This window comes from Peromyscus eremicus, chromosome 2 (assembly GCF_949786415.1).
Source record: "Peromyscus eremicus chromosome 2, PerEre_H2_v1, whole genome shotgun sequence".
Classification (NCBI taxonomy): domain Eukaryota; kingdom Metazoa; phylum Chordata; class Mammalia; order Rodentia; family Cricetidae; genus Peromyscus; species Peromyscus eremicus.
The window spans coordinates 26,834,460-26,860,151 of NC_081417.1; the positions used below are offsets into that span (position 1 = coordinate 26,834,460).

General features: G+C 39.9%; 1 protein-coding gene across 3 annotated transcripts; it reads left to right on the plus strand.

Moving 5' to 3' along the window:
• Positions 1-4,813: 4,813 nt before the first annotated feature.
• Snx16 (sorting nexin 16) lies at positions 4,814-24,858 on the plus strand. 3 transcript variants are annotated; one of them, XM_059253933.1, is made up of 10 exons: positions 4,814-4,980; positions 5,896-6,011; positions 6,590-6,836; positions 6,924-7,063; positions 9,844-9,930; positions 10,907-11,055; positions 16,634-16,703; positions 22,837-22,973; positions 23,422-23,541; positions 24,598-24,858. In XM_059253933.1, exons 3-10 carry the CDS (start codon positions 6,689-6,691, stop codon positions 24,707-24,709), a joined length of 963 nt encoding a protein of 320 aa, XP_059109916.1. In that variant the 5' UTR covers positions 4,814-4,980; positions 5,896-6,011; positions 6,590-6,688; the 3' UTR covers positions 24,710-24,858. The 3 variants fall into 3 exon arrangements, with proteins under 3 accessions (XP_059109916.1, XP_059109915.1, XP_059109917.1); XM_059253932.1 differs by having other exon boundaries at positions 6,590-7,063; XM_059253934.1 differs by lacking the exon at positions 23,422-23,541 and having other exon boundaries at positions 6,590-7,063.
• Positions 24,859-25,692: the final 834 nt, after the last annotated feature.

Sequence of the window (25,692 nt, forward strand, 5' to 3'; positions counted from 1 at the left end):
CCCTGGAGGTGTTTACATTCTGGTCCAAGAGGCTGACACAGAGATAACCTCATCTGATGGAGATGGGTGTAAAGCCACACAGGGGTTGTCAAAAGGAATGTGTGCACTGTTGTAAAGAGTTTGACTGAGCCCCTTAACTGGGATGCAGGACACAGGAAAATCAGAGGCAAAAGCGTCAACAAATCATATAAGAAAAAACCTGAGCACTCAGAGTGTCCAATAATTGGTCCAGCTGGCCTTTGAGGTTCATTTCCTATGACAGGTTTCCAGGAAGTAGCTGATTAATTGATCAGCTGACTGACTGTTCTGGGGGTAAAATAAACTTCATGATAGAGCTCATAGGTCTCTGAACAATATGTGAATTTTGTCTTGCAAATTATAACTAGGAGGTACAAATGTCAAAATGATCTTGTGAAAATGTGAATGTATAAAAAGGGCTAGGTATAAATAAAAAATGTAATTGTGTAGACTACTCCTCATGTAGTGTTAAGGCTCTGTGGGCAGATAGCTATCTAATACATAATCCAGTCCCCAAGGCTGAACAAGTAAGCACTTATGCTACGATATGATGTCAGCCTCCGTTCACGAACCAAGAACAATAAGGTAACAGAGGTGGCTTCCTGAATTCCATCTTGGGTGAGCAGGAGGGCATTACTGATAAGGTCACATTTGAGATCATCTAAAGGACAATCAGACGCTCATCTCTACGTCCAGTGACACCCTACAAACACCCTTCAGTTCTACCAGGCTGTCCCTAACCTCCCCTCAACACCCCACACTTGGTGCAGTGTCTTCTCTCAAGCCTTTCACTGTGTGTAGAGAGACCACCTTCCCTCTTTTAACAATTCCTTCTAGCCCCTGAAGGCCCAATGCAGACATTCCTCATACATAAGATCCATGGAAATCTCCCAAACAACAGCTGTAGCAGCAGCAGCTAACCATCAGAAAGTCAAGGACACCTAGGGAAGGACAGAGTGTGGCTGCACTGGGAGAAGGAGGAAGTATGAATTGGCTGTCTGAGCTCAAGAAAATGGCCAGGATCCTTCTCAGTAAAAGAAAGGCTTTTCCTCATAGAGAGCATTCATGCTCTCAGGTCTAAGACTATGAATCTGATTTTGAGGAAAAATTTGTATCACTTTGATACGTTCCCAGTAGGATGTCCACACAGCATGAAAAATAACCAATGACAGTAGCCATCTCTGTACTAGTCCGAGTATCAGACAACTGTCACTGTGAATGGAAGACTTTGGAGAGGTCACAGATTCGTGGGGATAGATTCAGGTGTCACAGTCGCCACGCTGCTGCTTTGCTGACCTCCCAGCTCTCCAGATATAGATCGCCCGTGGTTCTTTCTCTAGACTCAATGTCTGGACAGTGAAGAAAGAGAGCAAGTGGAGTGTAGATCCTAAAGAGCAAGATGACAGGAATGCCACCTATGAAGAACAAGCATGAACCAGGGAACTCATTTTTTAAAACTTAATGCGGTTATTGCATGGGGTTTTTGTTGTTGTTGTTGTTGTTGTTGTTGTTGTTGTTGTTGTTGTTGTTATAAATTACTGGGGAATTGTTTTCCTACACTATAAACATCAGCTCGCTATATAGAGGCATCAGAGGAACGGACTAATAATGTTCCATTATGAAGGACCTCACTTTATTTTAAAATCATATATTTAAATTATTGTCTGTATATGTTTGTATGTGGTATGCATGATTGCAAGTGTGTTCACACATGTGTGTGCACAAGATGCTTGTACACATGTATGCAGGTCAGGCATGTATCATCCTTCATCCTTGATTTCCTTTTACTGAGGCAGTCTGTCACTGAACCTAGAATTAATCTAGTTGAGGTAGCCTAGATCCAGGGATCCCCCATGTCCACCTCCCAAGAACTGGAATGACACACACACACACACACACACACACACACACACACACACACACTCGCACACACATGTGCATGCATGCATGTGTATACTGGGGATCTGAACTCTGGTCCTCCCACTTGTCCAGCAAGGGCTTTATCCTTTGAGCCATCTCTTCAGCCCAATTCAAATGTTTGTAAGACTTTTCTCGGCATCTGCTATTCATTTTCAGTTTGCCTGTCTTACTTGCACTTTGAGTTTTACACTAAAGAACTAACTTTGACCAGATTTAGGTAAAAAGCTAATATGTTGGGAAAACCCATTGGGCTATTTCATAGAGTTCAAGGAAAGTCAAGAAGGGGGAAGGAACTGATAGATTTTAGAGAAATTGGCAGTGAAACTTTGAGAGACTCCTCACCCCAGATACTCCTTTCACATTAGTTCCTGTGACATCAACCTTATGGATTTCCTCAACTCCACTTCCATTTTAGTTCTCTGGAAAGAGCTCCTGTTGGACACAAGTTAGATCAAATATTCTACTTGAAAAAAAAACCTTTTAATAAAAATATGTATTAATGGGGATATAAGCCTAGCCACTGGAGAAGCCAAATGTACAGAAAATAGAGCAATTTCTTAAAGGGGGAAACCTGCTTAACTAATAAGCCACTTGGGAAAATACCTTTCCATTTCAAATACCTCTTTTCTGATGTAGTTTTACCTCTTATTCCTTCACACCTCACTACCACCTCAGGCTGATAAGAGCCAAACACCTTATGTGACAATATCCTGGGTGAGCTCAAATGCCATTCTCTCTCTCTCTCTCTCTCTCTCTCTCTCTCTGTCTCTCTCTGTCACACACACACACAGACACACAAACACACAGACACACATACACACACACACACATATATATATGTGTGTGTGTGTGTGTGTGTGTCAGAAAAATAATCTTATTCTGTAAGTTGTGAAAACAATTCAGTTCAATTGTGGACTGTAGTAGCTCTTATCTTGACTACACATGATGTTCTTCCTTGGTTACTAAAGCCATTTAGCTATTTCTTGAAAGTAAAATCTAGACATTTATCAATACCAGAAAATATGTGATGTGATGAGTGTGTGTGTGTGTGTGTGTGTGTGTGTGTGTGTGTGTGTGTTCTGTTATGCTCCATTCAATCATCTGTAAAAAAAAATTACTCTTGGTCAAGTCCAACCACCTTGCCAAGATCATCTTTCTTCACATTATGGCACCTGCACACTCTTATTTCTTGAAAGTTTTGATTTCTTTGGCCCTTGTAACCCTGTTCATACTGAGGAAACTATTCCAAGGCTCATTTTTCTTTGTTTTGCTTTTTTCTTCTCCTTATTCAACAACATTACTTGCAGACAAAACTTCCAATTTCATCCTGAAAACTACCTTCCTGTTTTCAAAGAATTCTATTTCATTCATACTTAAAGAGTAGTATTTCTCCAATAAAAAACTACAATTATGTCAGAAATCATATAATCATTTTGGAATTACCGCTATCAATTTGCCCCTTCTTGGTGTTAGGTTTCAACCCTGGGACAAATGGCTGAAGTGTCTGTTGTAATGCCTATTCTTGGTTGTCAGCCTGACTATATTTGGAATCAACTATAATCCAGAAATGGAGGGCACACTTGTGATCCGGATCTTGAGGCAGGAAGACAACATGCCTTTGATCTGGATCTTGAGGCTGGATGACACTCTCCTTTGATCCAGACCGTGAAGCTGGAAGGCACACCTTTAATCTGGGCCACACCTTCTGTCAGAAGCCTATATAAGGACAATGGAAGAGGGAACAGTGTGCTCTTCACCTACTTGCCCTCACAAGTCAGCACATCCATTCCTTCTTGGAGATCCCAGCAGACCAGCTGAGACACCCAGCCGCATGGGACTGAGTAGCTACTAGATTCTTGGACTTTCCATTCATAATGAGCCATTGTTGGACTGCAGCCTGTAAATCATTCCAATAAATTCATATATACATATACATATATATATGGAGAGAAAGAGAGAGAGAGAGAGAGAGAGAGAGAGAGAGAGAGAGAGAGAGAGAGAGATTTTCATTCAATAAGTTCTGTGACTCTAGAGAACCCTGACTTGTTTAACACATCAAATCGGACCTGCTGCACCTGGTTCCCCTTTGTGCCCTCTCCCTTCCCCAGACTGGCCTCTCCTGGGTATCCCTGTGTCTGTCTCTACCTATGCTCTCCCACATATTTATAGTAAACCTTCTCCTCCACCATACCTAGGGGCAGTCATGTTTCCTTTCCTTTTCCTTTTTATTTCTTTTTTCATTCATTCATTCGTTATTGCTCCAAAGCCCTAGAAATCATGAAGTGATCTTTAAATCAGATTGCACAATTCTACTGGTCCTGTAAACGTTGATATATAACCATCAAATAATAGTGTTACTGAAACATTATATGTTTTCAAATGAGCAGACCTAAGCAGCCCAATATTGTTATCACTTGGGATAAATTACTAAGAAATTTAGAAATCTTTGTCAGAGAAAAGTCCTAAATTGCATGGGACGAATACACAATAAAATAGTGTTCTACCTGCCTATTTTTCAAATCACTTTCCATCCATCAAAGAGCTGCTAATTATGGAAAATGACTAATAACCTTTTAGAGCCCCCAAACCAGTGTTAACTACAAGTCCCATGATGCAAAGCTCGAGCCTGAACCTAGGTTACCCACAGTGCCTCCTGGGAATTGAAGTGTTTTTTTGGTCCCCCACTTGGCAAACTAGATGTCGTAGCCCCACTTCTCAGAAAGTCACTTTTAATAATAAAGTCTGTGAAAAACCATCGATTCCCTGCGAGGAAATTAGATTTGTTCTGGCTCCTGCGGAGACGGGGACCAACAACTCGCGTGCGAGCCTCCGGGGGCGGCGGCGAGGTGTGACGTCACTTCCTGGAGCGGCTCCCCTCCCTCCGGTTCGCGGGAACCGGGCTGGGTGTCCGAGCTGGGGCGCAGAGCGGCTGCTCTCGGGCGGAAGGTCACGTGCGCCGGCCCGGGTCCCGGGAAGGAGGCGACCCGCCGCAGTCGCAGAGGAGCCGCCTCCCTGCGGCCGGACGCGCGGGGCCGCTCCGAGGTAGGGCGCGGGGGACACCTGCCGCCGCGACGGCTGGCGGGAGGGTGCGGGGACGCTGCAGGGGTCCCCGCCGCGCCCCCTGGCCGCCCCTGGCCTTCGGTCGCCCCGGAGGGCCGGAGGCGGCGGAGCGGGGTCCGAGGGGTCCGCGCCGACCACACCTCCCCGCCGGGTCCCCCGGGGCCTGCCTTCCGCCGCCACCTCGCTGTCACCCGCCTCACCTGTCCGAGTGAGACAGCTAGCCCTGGAGCATCCTCCTGGGGACACACGGCAGGCGACCCCGCAGAATGCGACACGCCCTCCCTCCGCACCCTCGGCAGGCAGCTCCCGGGTGAAATTCCCCGGGCACACTTAGGCCGCCTTCCGCAGCCCCGGGCCTCAGGTGGCAGATGTCAAAGGCCAGCTCGCGGGCGCTGAGAAGTCATGCTCAGTTATTCTTTCTTTTTTTTTTTGGGGGGGGGGGGTGCGTCTGAAAGAACGCAAGAGGTGAATCAGCAACTCCAGGTTCTTGAATATTCGACTCCAAGGAAGGTTCACTGGCCACGTGAGGTTAAAAAAAAATCCTGTTTCAGCATCTTCCCCAGGGCAGTAGAGTTGAGCAAATGAAGTTGGGCTGGTAGATCCCCCGTTGTGTATAGACCTGTCATTTCTAGTGGTCGGCACCTAAAATTTTAGTTTATGCCTTCAGGATGGAGTGGTAAATGGTAAATCATTACATCTTTATAGTACAAAATTATTCTGACACAACCATCTTTTGGACCCTAGATTATGGAGAATTAATAATCTACAAACTAAAATAAAATTTAATCGTTTAATTTTGACTGTGAATCTTGACCACATCTTCATCAAGATTCATTCACTTGATCAAGTTTACTTTTGATGTATTTGATGCCAAGTTTTATAAAATGTTGCTTTCAGAACACTTGTTGCTGGGTTGGTGGTGCAGGTGTGTATCCCTGCCACCGGAGGCTGCAGGAGAAGATAAAAGTTCAAGCCTATCTGGGCTACTTAGCAGGCTCACAGGCAGCACCTTGGTAAGTTATCCAGACCCTGTCTAAAAATTAAAAACATCATTTTTTAAGAAGAGAGGGGTAGAGTACCTGCCTTAGTATTTCCAAGTCTCTATCAAGATAAAAGAGCACGCCTTAATACATACCACCTAAGTTTCTGGTTGACTATGATTAGCATATTTAAGTCCTTGGTATATAAAAAGGCAATGTGAATGATTTTTCCTTTCTGTTCCTATACTCAACCTGTAGCACTATCAGGATGACAGAACTTCTTATTCTTCCTCTTTGGGGGGAGGGCGGGGTATGTTTGTATGTTAGCATTGAATCCATTTGAAATGAACATTGCAGAAATAAAGGAATTAAAGTAGGCAAAAAAAAAGAATGCTGTGTATTATGAGTGTTAAGAAAAGAAATATAGAATAAGTTCGTTCTCTTCACCTTGCAAACAAGAGTCCACCAAGATAATTTAGATGAAAGGAAGGTGTTAGAAGTATGTCTTTATAAACTAATTGAGTGTCAGAAATTCAAAAGAACATTTTGTTTCTTTTGGATTATGTTCTAGGTAAAAGACTAACGCTTCAGTGTTTCCTTCTCATTTTTAGATAGTGAGTTCCTAAGAAGAAAATAATGAACTGCATATTGGTTGTTCTTTAAGTGTTTGGAGTCAAGAGTACACAGGTCTGTTGCCAAGGCCGAAGAAGATGGCAACCCCCTACGTCCCAGTTCCTATGCCAATAGGAAACTCTGCTTCCAGTTTTACAACCAACAGAAATCAAAGGAGTTCTTCTTTTGGTAGTGTCTCAACAAGCTCAAACTCTTCCAAAGGCCAATTAGAAGACTCAAATACGGGTAATTTTAAGCAGACGAATGTTCAGGATCGGATGGACAGTACATCATCGGTCTGTGGTAGTCCTCTCATTAGGACTAAATTTACAGGTACAGATTCATCCATTGAATATTCTACTAGACCAAGAGACACTGAAGAGCAGCATCCTGACACAGTGAACTGGGAAGATAGACCTTCTACACCTACAATTCTGGGCTATGAAGTTATGGAAGAGCGAGCCAAATTTACCGTAAGTATTGGCTTCTGCTGCATGCCAGTAACAAGTAAAAGACCTGTGTACTTAAGTGCGTCCTGATTAAGGCAAGCCTGTACTTCAAATTCTTGGCCATAAAATTCTGTGGCTATTACCCAATGAGTTCTGCTATGCTTTTGCAAACTCTTATTTTACCACCAGACATACTTCTGTAATTAGCACATAGATAGAAAAAGAACATCATAGAACATTCCATGCTCCCTGACAGTCAGTACCACTTACCCAATATTTTTCTGCTAGCCTTGGTTAATTTTGCCCCTTTTTGTACATGACATAAATGTGGTTATTGAGCACATACTCTTTGGGATCCAGTTTCATTTCAGCATTAGGCTTGTAAGAGTCACCTTTAATCTTGCCTAAGATTTAGGCAAGCTTTTTAGGTAGCTCGTTTTTTATTGCTGATAATGCTTGTTTTTTCAGGTTCTTTCAGACACTACTGCTGTGATCACTTAGTACTGATCACTTGGGAAACACATGTACACGTTTCCATTTGCAGTCTCATGAGGAGTAAAGTTGCTAGTTCAGAGGCCCAGTCTTGGAAGTGAGCCATGCTCTATAGGCGTCATGCCCCTGCAGTGTGGGATTTCCACTCATTCCACACCTTCCTAGTGTGTCACCTTTTTCCTACCTTCTTAATTCATGTATTCTGGTTTATATAAAACGGGAGTTTTCTTAATAACTAATTACATTAAAGCATTCAAAACCTAGCCAGGAAGTGGTGGCGCATGCCTTTAATCCCAGCACTTGGGAGAAAGAGGCAGGTCGATCTCGAAGTTCAAGACCAACCTGGTTTACAGAACAAGTTCCAGGACATCCAGGGCTACACCAAGAAACCCTGTCTCAAAAAACAAAAACAAACATTCAAAACCTTTTTGGCTATTTGAATATTCTCTTATACATCTCCATTTTGCAGTTTTCTGCATTCTAGACACAAGTCCTTTTTCAGATACATGTGTTGTAACTGTTTTCACCTTTCCTTAGTGCATGCGATAAACATAGCCTTAACATGGCCCAGTTTGTTATTCTCTTTTATTACTAATACTCTTCCCTCTTGTCTCTTCTTTTAAGATGGGGTCTCACTGTGTAACCTGGGCTTTTCTCAGACGTTCCATTCTACTGCCTCTGCTTCTCAAATGCTAGGATTGGACATGTCTACCACACTTGGCTCTGGCTAGCACTTTTTTATAATCTTTGCCTCCTCTAATGTTGTAAAGGTGTTGTCTGTGTTTTTGTCCAGCAGTTTTTTGTTAGATCTTTCACATTTATATCAGCAGACCATCCAGGAGTGATTCTCATGTCCATGTTATGATGAAAGGCCAAGCCATTTGTATTTTTCTACAAAATCTCTTAATTAGGCTTTTATTTAAACGCGCTCTTCATTTCCTATGTTGCTTATGACATAATTAATAAAGGTGAATCTCCTATGCTCCATTTTTCTGTCTTTACCAGTTCCACAACCCTAGTTAGTACAGTGTTTAATAGGCCTTGATCCCCAGTAGTTTCAGCACTCCAGCTCTGTTGTTTCTCGGGATGACCTTTGCTGTTCTCTGCTCTGTGCACTGGGTTTGTTAGATCTACAAGTCACTGGAGAGACCCTTCACCTTCACAGTACTGTCTTCAGCTATCTGAGGAACCCACTGATTAAGTCTTTAATTCCTCCTAATAATGTTTTGTAGTTGCTGGTGGGGGTCTTGTGGTCAGATTTGTCTGGTACAGCTGTTTCATACTCTTTGAAGAGATCTGTAGTTATTTGTTTTCTATTTATTAACTACTATTTACAAAATCTGTCCAGTTTTAATATTTTTAGGTTTTGTTTTGGTTTGCTTGTTTGTTTTTTAGTGTTTTGAGACAGGGTTTCTCTATGTAGCCCTGGCTGTCCCTGGAACTCACTGTGTAGACCAGGCTGGCCTTGCATTCATACAGATCTGTCGGTTTCTGCCTCCCAATTGTTGAGATTATAGGCAGGGGCCACCACACCCCACCTAGTTTACATTCTTTAATATTGTGTGTTTATGTATATTGGCCTGTATGTGTTTACCATTAACCCTGCTAAAGTCACATTAAGTTGAAGAGTTTATTTTTGGATTTTCTTGCAGTAAAGTTTTTATGTTTACTCTAATGTTTCATGCTGTTAACTTCTGCCTGGAGGAGAGGACCTCCAAGGAAAACTGTTGACATCATTTTTGAAGAAACAGTCTAGGATAGGATGCAGGTATCATACCACTGGGATAAGATGTGAATCTGTGTGAAACCATCATTTAGAACGTTTCACCAATTATAACCTGATGGCTGTTTCTTTATATTGACCTACCCATTTTAAGAAAGAATGTGTACTCATTAAGAGTCTGCTACGGTGTGAGTGTTTTTGTCCGCCGAGAGCCACAGGTTGAAGCCTAACCTCCACGATGATGCTACTAAGAGGTAGGACCGAGCTGGTGAGATGGCTCAGTGAGACGGCCTTAGCTCATTCCTAGGACTCTCATGGTAGAAGGAGACAGCAGTTCCTGGATGTTGCTATCGATGTCCACACATGTACTGTGGCATTTTATCTTGGTCATATTTTTAAAAATTATTTTGGTGTCTCCCATCTCCATATATTTGATTATCTAAATGACTTTATATTTCTTGCATGAAAATTGCTTGATATATCAAGTTTTCAGAAATGTTTGACCTCTTTTCTTTGTCTTCCTTCTCTTTCTCCCCCTCCCCTCTCTCAATATCACTTTTCCTGTATCGATCCCTTTCTCTCTTTCTAGGTATATAAAATACTAGTAAAGAAAACCCCAGAAGAAAGCTGGGTAGTTTTCAGAAGGTACACCGACTTCTCTAGGCTTAATGACAAAGTAAGTAGTCAATAAATCCCAAGCTGCCTCTGAGTTGTGAGTTATTAATCTGTTCCCTGTGTCTTTGTGGGTTCATAAGAAAATCAGATTTCATTTCACTATAATAATCTTCAGTGTCATCTCCATGGTTAGCTGCATATTTATGAAAAATTGTTCTAATATAAATATGAAATACTTAATATTTCATATATAATTATATAACCTGAAAAGTTTGAAGAAAATCTACTTAACATCACTTATAATTAAAGGAAAGTGAACAAAAATATGTAATGTTAGTATTAGTTCTATTGCTACCTACACTGTTAAAACTATTAGTGGCCTGGGATGGGGTGTGGGTGCTTTTTAGGGCCAGACAAGCTCACAGTCAGTCTTTTGGCCAGCCTGGACTCTTATCTGGTGTCTCTGGGGAAGAATCAGCTTCCAGACTCATTCAGGTTTTGGTCAGAGTTGAGTTTCTTGATGTTGTAGGGACAAGGCCCTTGTTGGATTATTGCCTGTGAGCCAGAGATCATTCTTAGGGCGTGGATCCATTCTTGATGTGATTCCTCCATCTTCCAAGCTGCAGCCCAACTTTTTTGGTGTTTTTTTTTTTTTTTTCCCCCAATGTCTGGTCCAAAGATAGATAATGCACCAGAGAAGATATGCAAATAGCCAGTTATATAGTATTTAACAGTATTTATGAAATCAGAAATGCAGATTACAGCTGCAGTTAAATCCTACTCCTTTCCCCAGGATGGCTAACAAGAGAAAGTGGAAAATACCATGTGCAGGCACTGGTGTGGAGCAGCAACTGGAGTGTCTGCGTGCACAGCTCTGGAGGCATCAAGACGCAATGCAGAAAAAGGCTTAGCTGGTTTAGTTGTCTTAATGTTTGGTGAATAATTTCACATAGTCAGTGGTACAGAACAGTACTCAATTCCTGTAATTGAGTTTAACGGTTTTGGTTTTTTTTTCCCCCTCTCTCTCTCTTTTTCAGTTAAAAGAGATGTTTCCAGGCTTTCGATTAGCACTTCCTCCTAAACGCTGGTTTAAAGATAATTACAATGCAGACTTTTTAGAAGATAGACAATTAGGATTACAAGCATTTCTCCAAAACTTAGTAGCCCACAAGGACATTGCTAACTGGTATGTAACAAATTAAAATAAGAGATTATAAAATTATTTCAAAACCCAGTTTAAACTGAAGAATAAATTTAGGGCCAACTTCATATCAGAACATAATGGAGGGTGGGAATTGAACTAGTTCTCCCAAATAAATCTCTGCATGGAATTTTCTTGCTTTCTTTCAATTGAGGATTTTATTTAGCATTTTGTTTGTATTAAAGCTTTAAACATGAAGGGAAATTTTCAGTGTACACTGTCCTCAAACTATCCAGCATGTTAGCAATCATTTAGCCAAAATAGCTCACATAATATTCAACTTTTGGTTAATGTAACAATAATTTTAAGGCTAATATTTTTGTATTTCTCCAAAGTAATATAAAAATTAGGAAGTTAGATTAATTCATATAGTAAAGTAAAATTTCTGGAAACATTGAACAGTGTATGAAAAGGATCAACTTTTTTTGCTTTTGAATATAAGAAAATCTCTTAATGAATTATCATATTTGAAGGATTTACATTATTAGAAAAATTAGAACTGTTTTGAAAAACTACAGAGAGCATTTTCAGTGAACAGTAGCATACGGTACATGTCTGAGCTGTTTGCAGTTTTTCAAATAATGGTGGAAAGTAACCAAGAACCCCTCTATCTCTTTTTCTTTCTCTCACTCCATCTTTGCATGTCGCCTTCAACCCTGCGTGAGCCCTGCATGCTCTACCTGAGCATCTGCTCCTCGGTGTGTGCTGCCTCAGCTTAAGAGTCGTCTTCAGACAGTTTTCCCCCAACTTCAGCATTAGTATCTACCCAGACCTACAGCTTTTCACACATCCCTCACTGCTCTAACCCCTTATCTTTCAGGACCACTCAAACTCGTCCCCTTTTCCTGTGGCACGGCCCTCTCCATCCTAGTACAAGCAGCTCCCTGCCATAATTACAGTAGTTTCCTGCTCATCTTCCTCTCCTCATCCCCTCTTCCTTCTATAGCTCACTATGGCCTGATGGTTTTGTGGTGCACTTTGATGAGATTATTCTGGTCCCAGCCTACTTGACTGTCTTTCAGCCATGGATTTGTTACTTCTCCATTCATCCATTCTCTGTACATCAGCTGTATCCATCTCCTCTTTATCTAACATTATCATGCCTCTTGGTCTTCAAGTATATTGCTTCCTAGAAAGGCAGTATTTCAAACTACGCCACTGTAACTCCTATACATCCCAAAAATTTCGACACAAACTTCACTTCATTGGCTTTCTTGACTAGCCCTTTGCCTCTCTACTACAGAAAATAAGGTCTCTCCTTCCTCAGAGTATTTGTAGGAGCCCTTCGATGGTTTGAAAGTTGTCTCCTAGTACTTTAAGACACCTGTGGTTGTAATGAACTTCTCTACTTCTAGGTAGGATGATACTTACTCACTTTGTACCTGTCTTAAGAATTGAGAAGATAACACTTTAGTCATTACCAGTATAATTTAATTTCATGACGTCTCAGTTTTAAAAGGCTGATTGGTACTTGACATTCATCACATTTTGGTTTGCACAGTATATTTGTGATTATTTGGTTTTGTTTCTTTCACCAGATTGTTAGATCTAGTTATGTGGTTATTTCATTTACTGTGCAATGTCTATGCTTAGCGCAGTGCTGACTCAGTCAGCTCTCAGTATCTCTTGAATAAATGTATGGCAAACCTGTTAGTATTCTGTTAGAAAAGAGAAGTTTGTACAAATGAGACAGAATATTTGTGTGTGTGCATATATAAATATAAATATATATATACACATATATATATATATATATATATATATATATATATATATATATACACACACACATATTTTTCAAAATCCAAAAGAAGAAAGATTATCATTAATGCCAGGACAGAAAAAGCAGTAACAAGAACTAGTAAGAACTAGAATCATAGAAAAGGCCTTTGAAATTTATCTTACACTGTACCGTAAAGGAACACTGTAATGAGGAAATCTATACATGCTTTCTCCTGCCCCATATTCAGTAAGCCTGATGTCTTTGTACTGAAAATATGCTAAAGTATACTCTATGGACCACTTTAAGTAACTTGGTTTACAATTTGAATTTTAAGTAGCAAAATGTAACTTACTCAGATGCATCGTTTTTAGAATTACCAGTACTAGATTTCAATCATTAAAAATTAGGCATTGCAGCCAAGTATGGTACAGAAGCCTGGACTACCTGCCCTAGGAAGGTAAAGGCCAGAAGACTGTGAGTTTGAGGCCAGCCTGGGCTACCTACAAAGGTCATCTCAAAAAACAAAATAGATGAAATAAAATAGATCAAATCTACTTATCAGGAAAAAGAAGAAGAAGAAAGATGTAGGTCAGTAAAGAACATATGCCTTGTTTTTGCATCGTCTCTCCACCTTTCAGGACTGTTTCTTCTATAAACAGAAGTGCCTGCTTCTCAGCCTGTCAGAGGCTCAGTTCCTTGCAGCAGTTCTGCTGTCGATGGTACCATTCCTGTGGTGCTCCATGTATGGGATGACCATGGTCTCCTCCATCCCAAGTCACACAGTAGAGGGAAAAGGAATTCACTGTTCAAAGACTTCATTGTGTTTGAAAATATAGGCAAGAAGAGTCTTTCACTTTTTATGCTGAAAAGAGAACAGAGGACGTTCCTCCCAAGGGAAAAAGGAACAGACAAAACTTCTACACCTCTTTACGAAACCCTACTTGCAGATCTCTACAGAGAACTGTATGGTGGTTTACCAGAGACTTTCAGCACACAGGAAATGAGGCATGGGGATCTCAATTTCCAGACCAGCCTGCCCTACACAAGAGATACTGTTTGTCTGACTTGGGGGTGCTGGAGTGTTGGCTCAGGGGTTAACGGCACTGACTGCTTTTCCAAAGGACCCAGTTTCAAGTTCCAGCACCCACCACATGGCAGCTCACAACCATGTGTAATTCCAGCCCCAAGAGGATCTGACACCCTCTTCTCTTCCCCAGGAACACTGTGTGCGTGTAGAGCAAACACACACAGGCACACTCCCATACACAGCAAAATAGCAAAAAACTAAAATTGAGTGTGTCTTTATACGTGTCAATAATCGCTCACGTGTTAAGTCAGTCTTCACTTTCCCTTCTGGTGGATTGTGTGCACTCTCTGATAGCCGGTGCGCCTTACCACACAGCTGTCCACATCACACAGCTGTCCTCATCACACAGCTGTCCTCATCACACAGCTGGAGGCAGCGCTTAGGACTGTTAGAGTTACTCCAGCTGTGACAAGGCAAGAGTGGAGGAAAGATGAAAGGAAATTAAAAAATCCTAGTTTAAAGTACTGAGGATATTGTTTTCAGGTCTATTTGTAAAACACAAAGGAAAAACAAATTGAAACACTATTTCCATGATAGCAGGAATTATTAGAAATTTTACCCTTTCAACACATTTTTATTTAGAGCTTATTGTATGAAAGTATGGCCACACAAAGATGAAATAGGTGCTGGTCCTGTATTAAATCTAAGTGAGGAAATGTGCCCCAGAAGTGATAATAGAAAGAAATATATCTTTTCACTGAGGAAATGTCAGAACTTATGACTGGATGACATTTGAGCTGGTCTCTAAAGAATTAATGATATTTGGACCATGTTTGAGAAAGTGAAGAAGGATTTGCCAGATGAAAGAGAATTTTGTAATCAAACTGCAGAAGTAAAGCCTATGGGTCATATGCTGGGAACATCGTGGTATTTGGTTTGTCAAAGTGAAGTACAGTTATTTGCACAGTCTCATAGTCAAAACACAGCTGTTTTATGCTGTCTCCTACACTGAGATCATTTCACCATCACACCTTAACAGTGTTTAACTCTTCTCTGTTTTCACAAGTATTTCACATCCCATTTCCAGTGACTCACTGATATCTAACTGAAGGGACTTCATAGAAAGAGTGAGTAGGTGGGGTTATAATTCCTACTCCAGAAGACTCTTCTGCTCTGTGCTGTTAGACCAGTTGCAGTATTCTCAGCACCGGAACTTGATAGTCATGCATGCAGATGGAGTGTGTTCAGAGGGAAGTGTCCTACAAAGAAGCATTTGACTAAACCAAGACATAAGACAAAAAAAATTTCAGATAGAAAGGGACACACACACATTTATACTCAGAAGACACATTTAATGTCCTTCTCTACCACTTATACTTTGTTACACTATAATGGTCGTTTTTCTGTCTAGACTTTGATAGCCTTTCTGAGATAGAGAAATAGGTATATTGCCTTGCAGAGCTGCTGCAAGTGTGAAAGCGGTGTGATGCCGTGTGAAAGTGGTAGTGCATTGGCATTGCATCTAGGAAATGAAGCATAGAGGAAGTGGAGTAACAGCCTTACTGCTTGGTGTTGTCGAGTAAAAGACCTGGGATTACCCTGGCTGGTCAGAGAGCTGAAGGAAGACCCCTATGTAGAAGCCTTGGGGAGACAAGTCACCACTTAGTAAAGGAAGTAACTGATTCACCCACAGGTGGTTTCTGTAAAAAACCGAAGTAGAACGGCCCCTGTTGTTGCCTGAAGCTTAGGAGAGACAGAAAGTGTAGCAGGTGGTTCTACATCACGCCGAAGCTCTGCCATGATCATGGACATTTGTCTTTCCTCAGCCTCCCTGAGCATGTGTCTTTCCCCTGTATTGTAAAGACTTGACAGTCTAGGATCTGCTTGCCATCAGCTTCCTTGCTCTGTCTTTGGACTTCCTGTTAGTGTCTTAATACTACTTTTTTATATTCCTATTTTTCTTTTTGAAGAGCTCTCAATATCCACCCTATCTCTTCATGATTACACAGCCTTGTTATTAGAAACCTCTCAGGACTAATATACCCCAAGGCCCATTCTCTTCGATGCAGGGTGGCATCTCCTTTATGTAGTGTATCAATTAGTCATGTTCCTGTCTTTTACAAGGAAAAAACATGTAAGCTGCACATATATGTCGTTATCTCTCAGGCCCAGAATCGCTGTTAGGAAGAGGGGAGTGTTTTATTGTGAGGACGTTGATGATCCACCTTCTTAACCCAATGTTGATGGAAAGTATATACTTCATTATATAAAACATTTAGTAATTAAGAGATGTTCAGAATTTTTCTCTTAATATCTGGGGGAAAATATATATATAAATCATAAAGTAAACATAGTAAGGGCAGTCTTTAAGGTATTTCAGAGTAAAGACTTTTTAGAAGTGTTCCGTGGAGGAGAGAATAAATAAGAGTTGCTTTCCTTCATAGCAAGGTGTCAACTGTTCAGCTACTGGTACTGATGCTTCTCGGAAGGTCAGAGGGAGGTTCACTACTCAGGTTGCTGCTCTCTACCGTTATTCTGAATTGTGTTTATTGCGTCTTATGGTTTGTGTAACAGTAAACTTGCAATTTTTATTTACATTTGTAAGATCCTATGGATAGCATAATACCTTTGTATCTTTTGTAATTTGATATTTGCATGTGGCTACTTACGTGAAGACACATACATAAATTGCTTTTGTTTGTATTGTCTACAAATTTCTTGCCGTACACACTGTATAGCTTCAATGTGCCTTTTGTTTTCTGCTGTCTTGTAAAGTTATTTGTATGCCAGCTAATTTTTTTACCTTTGAAAAGCCTTGCAGTGAGAGAATTTCTTTGTCTGGATGATCCGCCAGGTCCATTTGATAGCCTAGAAGAAAGCAGGGTAAGTCCTCTATTACATGTCACGTGAAAGAGGAATAAATAATACAGTACAATTACTACATTGTTTCTTGATGGACCAGCAGACAGCAAAATATTATCAGTTCAAGTTAGAGTGGTTTTGCTACAGGCAGCTTTTAATGTTTGAATCAAAGGTTTCTTTCATTGAAATACATGGTCCTAGTTTAGTGAAAAGATGAAAATTCATTCATGGCATGTAATAAATAAAAATCTAAAATTAAGTCCTTTCTACTATATTTCTACTGCTTAAAAAAATTAATAAAATGCTACAGGGCTTTACTTCATTTGGCAGTATGATTTTATGGTGATCATTCCTTTTCTGAGGTATCCAAGTGAGGAACCTACTGTTAGATTCAAATTGAACTGATCTTCAGAGGTAGATGGGATTGTCTTGTTAGCAATTCAGCTTGTGTTTGATGGTACTCAAATTACAATAATTGACACATTAAAGTGGCCCATTTCTTGAAGCAATAGGCTAGATTTACAAAACAGATTTGGTAATAATAGATTAGCTGGAATTTTATGCAAGTTTACCCCCAAATGTTTAATGGCATTTAAATGAAACAGATTTAATTGGTAGGCTTGTAGTTTTGTTCAGCTAAACTGTAGCACTTCTTTGTGTTGGGGTAAATGCTGTAGCTTTTAAAAACAGCTTTGTTGAAAGAAAGCCTTCAAAAGCTTTAGTCATTCGTTCTTTTGTCATTTCATTGTTAAATATATAGTGTAGTAGTTTTTAATATTTATACATCTGTGGTACCAGCACCATAATCCAGTTTTAGAGTATTCACATTACCGCAAACATTTTAGTCTGCACTCCCAGCCCAAGACAATCCGTAATCTGCTTCCATTCCCTATAAATTTGCCTTTTCTGTTTGTTTTATATATATAGTGTTTATATCTATAATCCACGTACATAATCTTTCATGTATATGATGTGCATGATAGTTTACATATTTTAATCTTTTCTGCCTTCCTTCACTTAGTGTGTTTACAGGCTATTCCATTTTATAGCCTCAGTTTTTATGCCTCTGTCATTTTTAATGTGTGCACCAACTTACTGTTTCCCCCATCCCCAGCTGAATGATGCTTAGAGTGTTGGCAGTTTTGTACCATCCTAACTCACACTACGGACAACTTCTTCTAAACCCTGGTACATGTATGCTTTCCTCTCTCTTAAGGTGTTTTCTGGGAAAGGAATTATTTTCTTGTGAAGCATCCCAACATCTAACTTGAAAGAAACTTTTTTGAACTAATGGACTATTTTACTGAGTAGTTTCCAGAACACTGGTAGTTTGGGAGAGTTTCTGTTTCTCCATTCCCTCACAAACATTTAACATTGTATACTTCCTTTTCCCCCAGATTGTTTTTCTTTCTTCCCTTCCTAGGATGGGTCATTTCATTGCCTTCTCTGTCAGTCTAAATGAAAAGTCAGCCTTTCCCTTGAGTGCCATTCCCATTGTATGATGGATACCTTTGCTCTGTTTGGAAGAGCTCTGTCTTTGACTTTTACTAATCTGATTGTGATGCATCACCATGCGGCCTCTGTGTTCTTCACACTCCTCTTCACTGAGCTTCCTGGGCTGCTGCTTTACCTCAGATGTGGAGGTTTCTTAAGAAGGCCATTATCTCCTCAAGTAGTTTTCAAGCCCCTCTTCCCTTCTCCCTGGGTCTCCTTGTAATTTTCATTTTGTTGCATAACTCTGAAGTGTTGTTGATTTTTCTCCAATTAATTTTACTCGGTTATTTTTTTTTCTTTGTTTGCAAGATTGGATTATTTTTATTGGTTTGTCTTTGAATTCAGGGATTCACAGTTCTGTCTTGTCAGATCTGCCAGTGAGTATTTCTTACTGATTTGTTTTAAATTTTAGTCCTTGTACTTTTAATTCCAGAATTTTCATTTGCTTCTATTTATCCTTCTTATTAAGATTCACTATTTAGTGAAAAATAAATACACCTTTAGTTTTTTTGGTTTTAGTATATCTAATATACAAGCTGCTTCAAAAATCATTTGTTCTGTATGCCGTTATTTGAGGTCATTGAGAGACAGCTTCTGTTAACGGTTGTTTTTCCCAGTTGTGCTTGGTTTTGGGGGGTTTGTCTGTCTGTTTTCTATTGTTTTGTTAAATACTAGACAGTCAGGATGTGTTTGGCAGCCTTGATCTGGTTTCTGTTCTGTAGATGGTTGTTATTGGTCTCCTCATTTATTAGCTGTGATATTTGTCTCTGCAGCGTCTGTAGTCCCTGGGTTTGGGCTCATTTTGTTATTTTGATCTAGAATGTGTTTGGAAAGTTAAGTTCCATTTTAGGTGGATCTATTGTACTACAGAATAGTTGGCATTACTACTTTTTAGTTCATAAAGCTCATGATTTCTATTCCTTTCAAAAGTGTTCTGCCTTCCTACAAGACAGTTCTTAAACATTTTTAATTTTTACATTTTTCCTTTTTACAAAAACTAAATATTTTTAATTCAAAATATGCACTGGTTGAGTTGGGAAAGAGTGAAGCTGGTTTGAGTTAAGATTTTTGAAAGTCCACACTATTGTATTAGGGACTGGATAATTCTTTGGCAAAGGGAGCTGACCAGTTCATTGCCAAATTGGTTGGGAAAACTAGTTGAATAAATCGCTATAGCTATATTGAACCTATACATTCAACAAGGCAGTGTGAAATGTAGCTCCTAGAAATTTTTCTGTAAAATTAATGTATTTTCTTAAAGCTATATTTGAAAATGAATATTTGTTTAGATAAAAAACTTGAAAAAAATCCACACTGACTCTTCTATTTCAAAACAAAAGAGACTATAGTGGCTTACAGCACCAGCTTGTAGACTTCCTTCAGCAGCTTCTTATTAAAGAAAATGTATAAAACGACAATAATAAACTTCTTTTCAGCTTAAATTAAACTATTCAAAAGATAAGGCTCAATCCAATAAGTCTTATTTCTGCTTTTTCAATGTGCACCCTACTATCTATTGTTTGTTTATTGGTTTTTTAAGACAGGGTTTCTATGTGTAACAGCCCTGGATGTCCTGGAACTCTGTAGACCAGGCTAACCTTGAACTCACAGAGATCTGCCTGCCTCTGCCTCCCAAGTTCTTGATTAAAGGCGTGAGCTACCACACCCATCTTACCTGCACCCTGTTAAAGGGAAACATGTCTGTGCCTCCAAGTGTATGTACTAGAGAGGAAACTCAGATTGGGGATATTAACTTGGTCTGCCACCTTGGGCAGAACCATACCTCTGTGGAAATAACATCATTAGACGAAATGGGGTTGGGCGTACTAACAATAAACCAGTTGTGATTAGAAGTGAGTAATGAGAACCGGGTACTGTGGCACATACCAGTCATCCCAGCACCAGTGGGAGCAGCAGTGCTGGGTTTGACTCATATAAAGACCAATTCTCAACAATCAAGAGTTGTGTTGTGGATTTAAGTTTTTTAAAGGAAAAATTATGACTACAAATAATTAAAACCTAAATCCTTAGACTTTCTACCCCCAACTTAGATACTCTGCAGCTTAGGAACTTAATTTTTCTTGTTCCCAAGTTTGAGAAAACCAGAAAGGCAAGTGAAGAACACCCATGAGTTGTATGACATGTTTTCTAGAAGCTGCTGCTAGTCACAGAAGATTGCATACATCACATTCATCATCATTTAATGTTACAAGTCATTCAGACCGGTTTTGTTTTGGTTGTTTTCTAAGAGCACAAACCATTTGGAGGTCTCATTAATAGGTAAATAGTTCCATCAGCATATTTCTAATGATTATTCTGAAAACGTAGTCTCTAGGGACATTTTTCCTAAGATAATGCTCCCTTGTGGAGATAGGTTTTCATCCTGGAAGAAACCCAAGGGTTTACAGGAAGCTTATTTGTAGGGGTGGAACTATCTGATACTGTGTGTTTTACTCTTCTATTGGTGAAATTATTAAGTCCACTCCACGTAGTTAAAAGGGAGGTTTATTTTGTGGGGTAACTTACAAGTGAAGGGATAGTTTATAGGGTCTGGGAAAGGTGTAGCGCAGTCCGGCTGTTCTCTGGAGAACTCTGCTCAGTTCTACCTTCAGCATCCAGGGTCCAGGAACCAAGAGAGCTGGTGCATCCGGATCTCAGGTCTTCAGCGTCCTCTCTCAGCCCCGCCTTGTAGGCGTGACCATTACCGAAGCCTCAGTGGGGGTTGAAACTTCCAGGTCACAGCTGGAATGGCTGCCCACTACACTCTTCAGCTTCCCACCATTTGTTCTGCCAGTGGACACAGCAGCAGTGTGTTTCCAAGTGCTTCCTGTCGTCACTCACCTATAGTGATATTAGCCTTTTGATTTTAGGCTGATTTTCTTGGTTACCAGCTGCCTTTTCTAGATTAATGGCTACATAGGGCTCTTATACAGCTGCCCGTTACCATACTTCATCGTATTTCCTGTGATTTTTATTTTACTACACTCCAGGACACAAATGTAATCTTCAAATTATATTCTGAGAGTAAAACTTGCTTTTCACACCATGCTTTAATTGACTTAGCTTTTCTTTATGGGTGACTACTCATCCCAATACCACTTATTAAAGTGTCCACCATCCATCACTAGTTAAAAGTTCTCCTGTCTCATGAATCATTCATCTTGTCTGTTTGTAGCCGGTCAGTTCTATTTCAGTTAGTTATCTCCTGACAGTTCTGTATAGTTCATTCTAGTATCTGGAGAAGCTTAGGGTCCCAAGAGCAGAGGTTCTCACCATTTTTGTTTGTTTGTTTGTTTGTTTGTTTGTTTGTTTGTTTTCAAGGTTGGCTTTTCTTCCATGTGAATTTTATAATCAACTCATGAATTCCTTGAAAATCCTATTGCATTTTACTTGGGAATACCCTTCAGTAAAGGTTTCGTTTCTTTTTCTCCTTTAACTTCCAAGACATCATTAACTTTCAATCATTCTGTTAGTAATTGCTGTTTTATAATCTAAATTTTTGTGATTGAATTGTTGGGTTTTGTATGTTTATTTTCCATCCTTACTATATCTTTGTAGATCCTTTTGAATTGCCTATATAGCTAATTGTTTCCTTACAATACTAATATCCACAGTTTTCCCCTACTCATCCTTAATATTGTGCATGGCATTTTCCTGTATTATTGTGCTTGCTAATATATCCTTGGAGCTAAATCAAAACCATCATAGTGGGCATACTTTACCATTCTTCCTAACCTTAAAGAAACCCTGTATCATTGTGAGATGTTTTCCGTAAGCTGTTGATAGTTGTGGTTTCTCACTTGTTATTGTCTCTTTTTGTGAATTAGGAAGTTATTTCTACTAGTTTGCTAGGGTATAGGGTATATGTATCTGTGTCCTACTGGTTGTTTTATTTACATATGTAAGGATAACTTTGTGAGGGGTCTTTAATCAGCACGAAATATATTCATACATTTTCAAATTATAAGGAATTATTTGTGAGAGAAAATGTCATTTTTTAATTGCTGAGTATAGATGATAATGATTTTGTATCAAATTGCTGAGTGTATTGTTTTCCTTTCTATCTATCTCTTGTTGAATCTGGTGTCAGGATTATTCTAGTTTCCTAAGCTCAGGATCATTCCTTTTTCTCTTCTCCTGAGCCACTTGAATACAGTTAATGACTTTTATTACATGAGTCTTCTTAGAACTTGCCTGGAAGACTAATTTGACTGATAATTCCTCTAGTTTATCAGAATATATTAACTGACTCTATCGTTTCTACTAAATGGCTGTAGTTTATTCAGATTATTTATTCTGGGGAAAGGCGGGGTTTTTTTTATAGAAATTGACAACTTTTATAATTTTAAAAAATAAAACCATGTAATACTATTCTTCATTTTCTTACATGATATTCTGTTACTTTATCTGTAATCACATATCTACTTTCAGAGTTTGCTACTGTAGGTATTCTCAAGGAAGAGAATTTACAGGTACCCTTGTGCATGGGAACTGAGTGCCAATTAGCAGTAATCTAAAAAGATAAACACCAAGAACAAATGGTTTGGGTTTTTACACCTATTTCTTTGCTATCTGTGTTCCTGACTCTTTAGTAATGTTTTCTGAGAAAGGTACTGCTTCAGTACATAATTTTTTCTCTGCCTGCATGTTCTCTGTAAAGGCATTCTGTGAGACTTTGGAAGAGACTAACTACCATTTACAGAGAGAACTGCTGGAAAAGCAGAAAGAGGTAGAATCCCTGAAGAAACTGCTCGGGGAAAAGCAGCTTCACATAGACGCACTGGAGAACAGAATGAGGTGGGTCGTGACACTTCTGCCTGTAGTCTGGGCTCAGTGTCCTTTCGATTTGAATGCAACTCTAAGAGTCCTGGGCTCTTGGCCTGCGCCCTTGTAAGCTGATTGGATGTAGGAGGCTGAACATTTGAGGATGAGAAGCCGCAGAAAGATAAAGCTGTAGCTGATGAAAAGTTAAGTGTTTTCATGTTGCCGACATGACATGATACACTAACTTGTGACTACAAAAGCTGGAGTTTGCCTCCCTAGCAGTATATACTGAATGCATGTGGGAAGGATTCTGAATGATTACAGCTGCTGATTTACTGTCGGTCCTCGGTTAGCAGTTTACTAGCCACTTGACTGCATGGACTTAGCGGCTGGAGGCTATGAATGCTGCATGTTTTTGTGACAGTGACGGCACACCTGTCTTGCTCAGAAGAAATAACTTTGTGTTGTAACGTACTTTTAGAACACTGTCCTTAGAACCTGACGCATCACTGTATGTAGCAGGAGCAGAAGGTGGACAGATCCTAAGGGTGGAGTCCTCTGTACTTCAAATCAACCGGGATGTCTTGGATGAAGACTCTAGGTATATAATTGTCGTGGTTAGGGTTACTGTGGCTGTGGTGAAACACCATGACCAAAAGCTACTTGGGGAGGAAAAGGTTTATTTGGCTCACCTGTTCATCATCGAAGGGAGTCAAGACAGGAACTCAAACAGGGCAGGAACCTGCAGCAGGAGCTGATGCAGAGGCCATGGAGTGGAGCTGCTTACTGGGTTGCTTCCTTAGGCTTGCTCAGCTTGCTTCCTTATAGAACCCAGGACCACCATTCCAGAGGTGACACTACCCACAGGGGCCTGGGCACTTCGCTGTGATCACTAATTAGGAAAATGCCTTACAGGCTTGCCTACAGCCCAGTTTTATGGAAGCATTTTCTTAATTGAGGTTCCTCCTCTCAGATGACTAGTTTATGTCAAGTTGACATAAACTATCCAGCACAGTAATGTTTAGTTTACTACAGCCTGCTCATTTAAATCCAAAGAGTGTTCTTTATGAACTTTGTATTACTGTATCATGAATCTGCTCATCAAGAAAAGAAAGATATTAAAGTACCCTAGTTTCTCCCTAAGAAGTGAGTTTGCTGGACCACCAGCCTTTCCTAGTTGGCAAACTCTAGGCCAGTCTGAGACTTTGTCTTGGGAAATTAGGTGGAGGCTGGTGAGGTGGCTCATTGAGTAAAGGTGTTTGCCGCCAAGCCCAGCAACCGACATCCAATTCCTTGGTCCCACCTCAGTGGAAGGAGAAAACCAACTCCCTTGAGTTTTTCTCTGACTTCACACACGTGCTGGGGCGCGCGCGTGTCCACACACACACACACACACACACACACACACTGTAAATAAATGAATGGAACTTTTAAGTGGATAGCATCTAAGGAATGACACCTCAAGTTTACCTTTGATCACCATAAGCATGTGTGTACATGTACATGCACACACAAAGACACAAATAATTTCTGGTTGAATATGTAATTGCTTTACAGTAAATGTATAAGTAGCTCTTCTGTGGAGAGAGAACAGTAAAGTGAGAGCATGTATCTGTCCCCTTGTCCATCTCACTAACATGATCCTCTTTCTTTCCAGAGCTAATAATAAGGCACACTTCAACTCCAGAGAAGCCAGAAGTGTGGCGGCAGCGGCGGCAATCACAGACATAGAAGTCGCACAGTTGGCGTACAGTGTTGAAGATGACTGACACTGTGACAGCTCCCGCCATTCTGACATCTCAGCAGATTTGCGGCAGAGTGGCAGATCCCACCGCAAAGACTGAACCGGAAGAGAGCAAGAGTGCACGTGTACAAAGTTTACATAAAGTCTCTTTAAGTTATTGGAAGAAGAACTGTATTCCCTGCTGCTTTGAACTGTCTTTTGTCCAGCATTGTATTTACTACACTGAAAAACAACAACAACAGACTAGTTAGAATTGTTATCAGGGCCCATATTCTTAAATACTTTACATAAATTATTACAGTGTCTTGCCTGTATATTGCTCCAAACTACTGTGTGCGTGTGTGTATGTGTGTGCTTGTCTTAAAATCACCAGTTATAGTAGGTGAAAACTAATTGCATGTTAGACTCTGGGTAATGTTTCTATCTCAGACATGATACAGGATTAAGTCAGTGAACACCGTAGGGAAGATGAAGATGAATCCAGTGTGAAATGTTGCTGTGTCTATCATCTCTAAATAAAAATGGCTTATTTGAAATGTTAACACTATTTAAAAGATGACTTTCTAGAGCCAAAGATAATGTGCTTTGAAGAGCTGTAATTAGATAGGCAAGCAATAAAATAGCCTTGATTTAAATGATGATTATTAATGTCAAGCTACTTACTGGAAGTGTCCTGATTTATTAATATCTTATATGTGGGTATTTTCTGCATAATCTTCAACTCAATTCTCTACCCATAGATTCAGTGGGGTTTGCCTCATTCAGAACACTACCTCTTTTTGCTAATCAAGGCATAGTCTTTTCAAAATATATTACACTTTTGAGGCAAGTGAGTTACAGAAAAAGAAAACAAAATAAATAACCATATATATTGCAAAATTCCCAAGTAGCTTGACTCCTGGTGTTCCATTTGTATTTCTATGTATGTGAAGATGTTATGCTGTATTATGGCTGATTTTGTTTATAATGTATTTAGCCAACTGATGCACTTTATGATAATTAAACTCT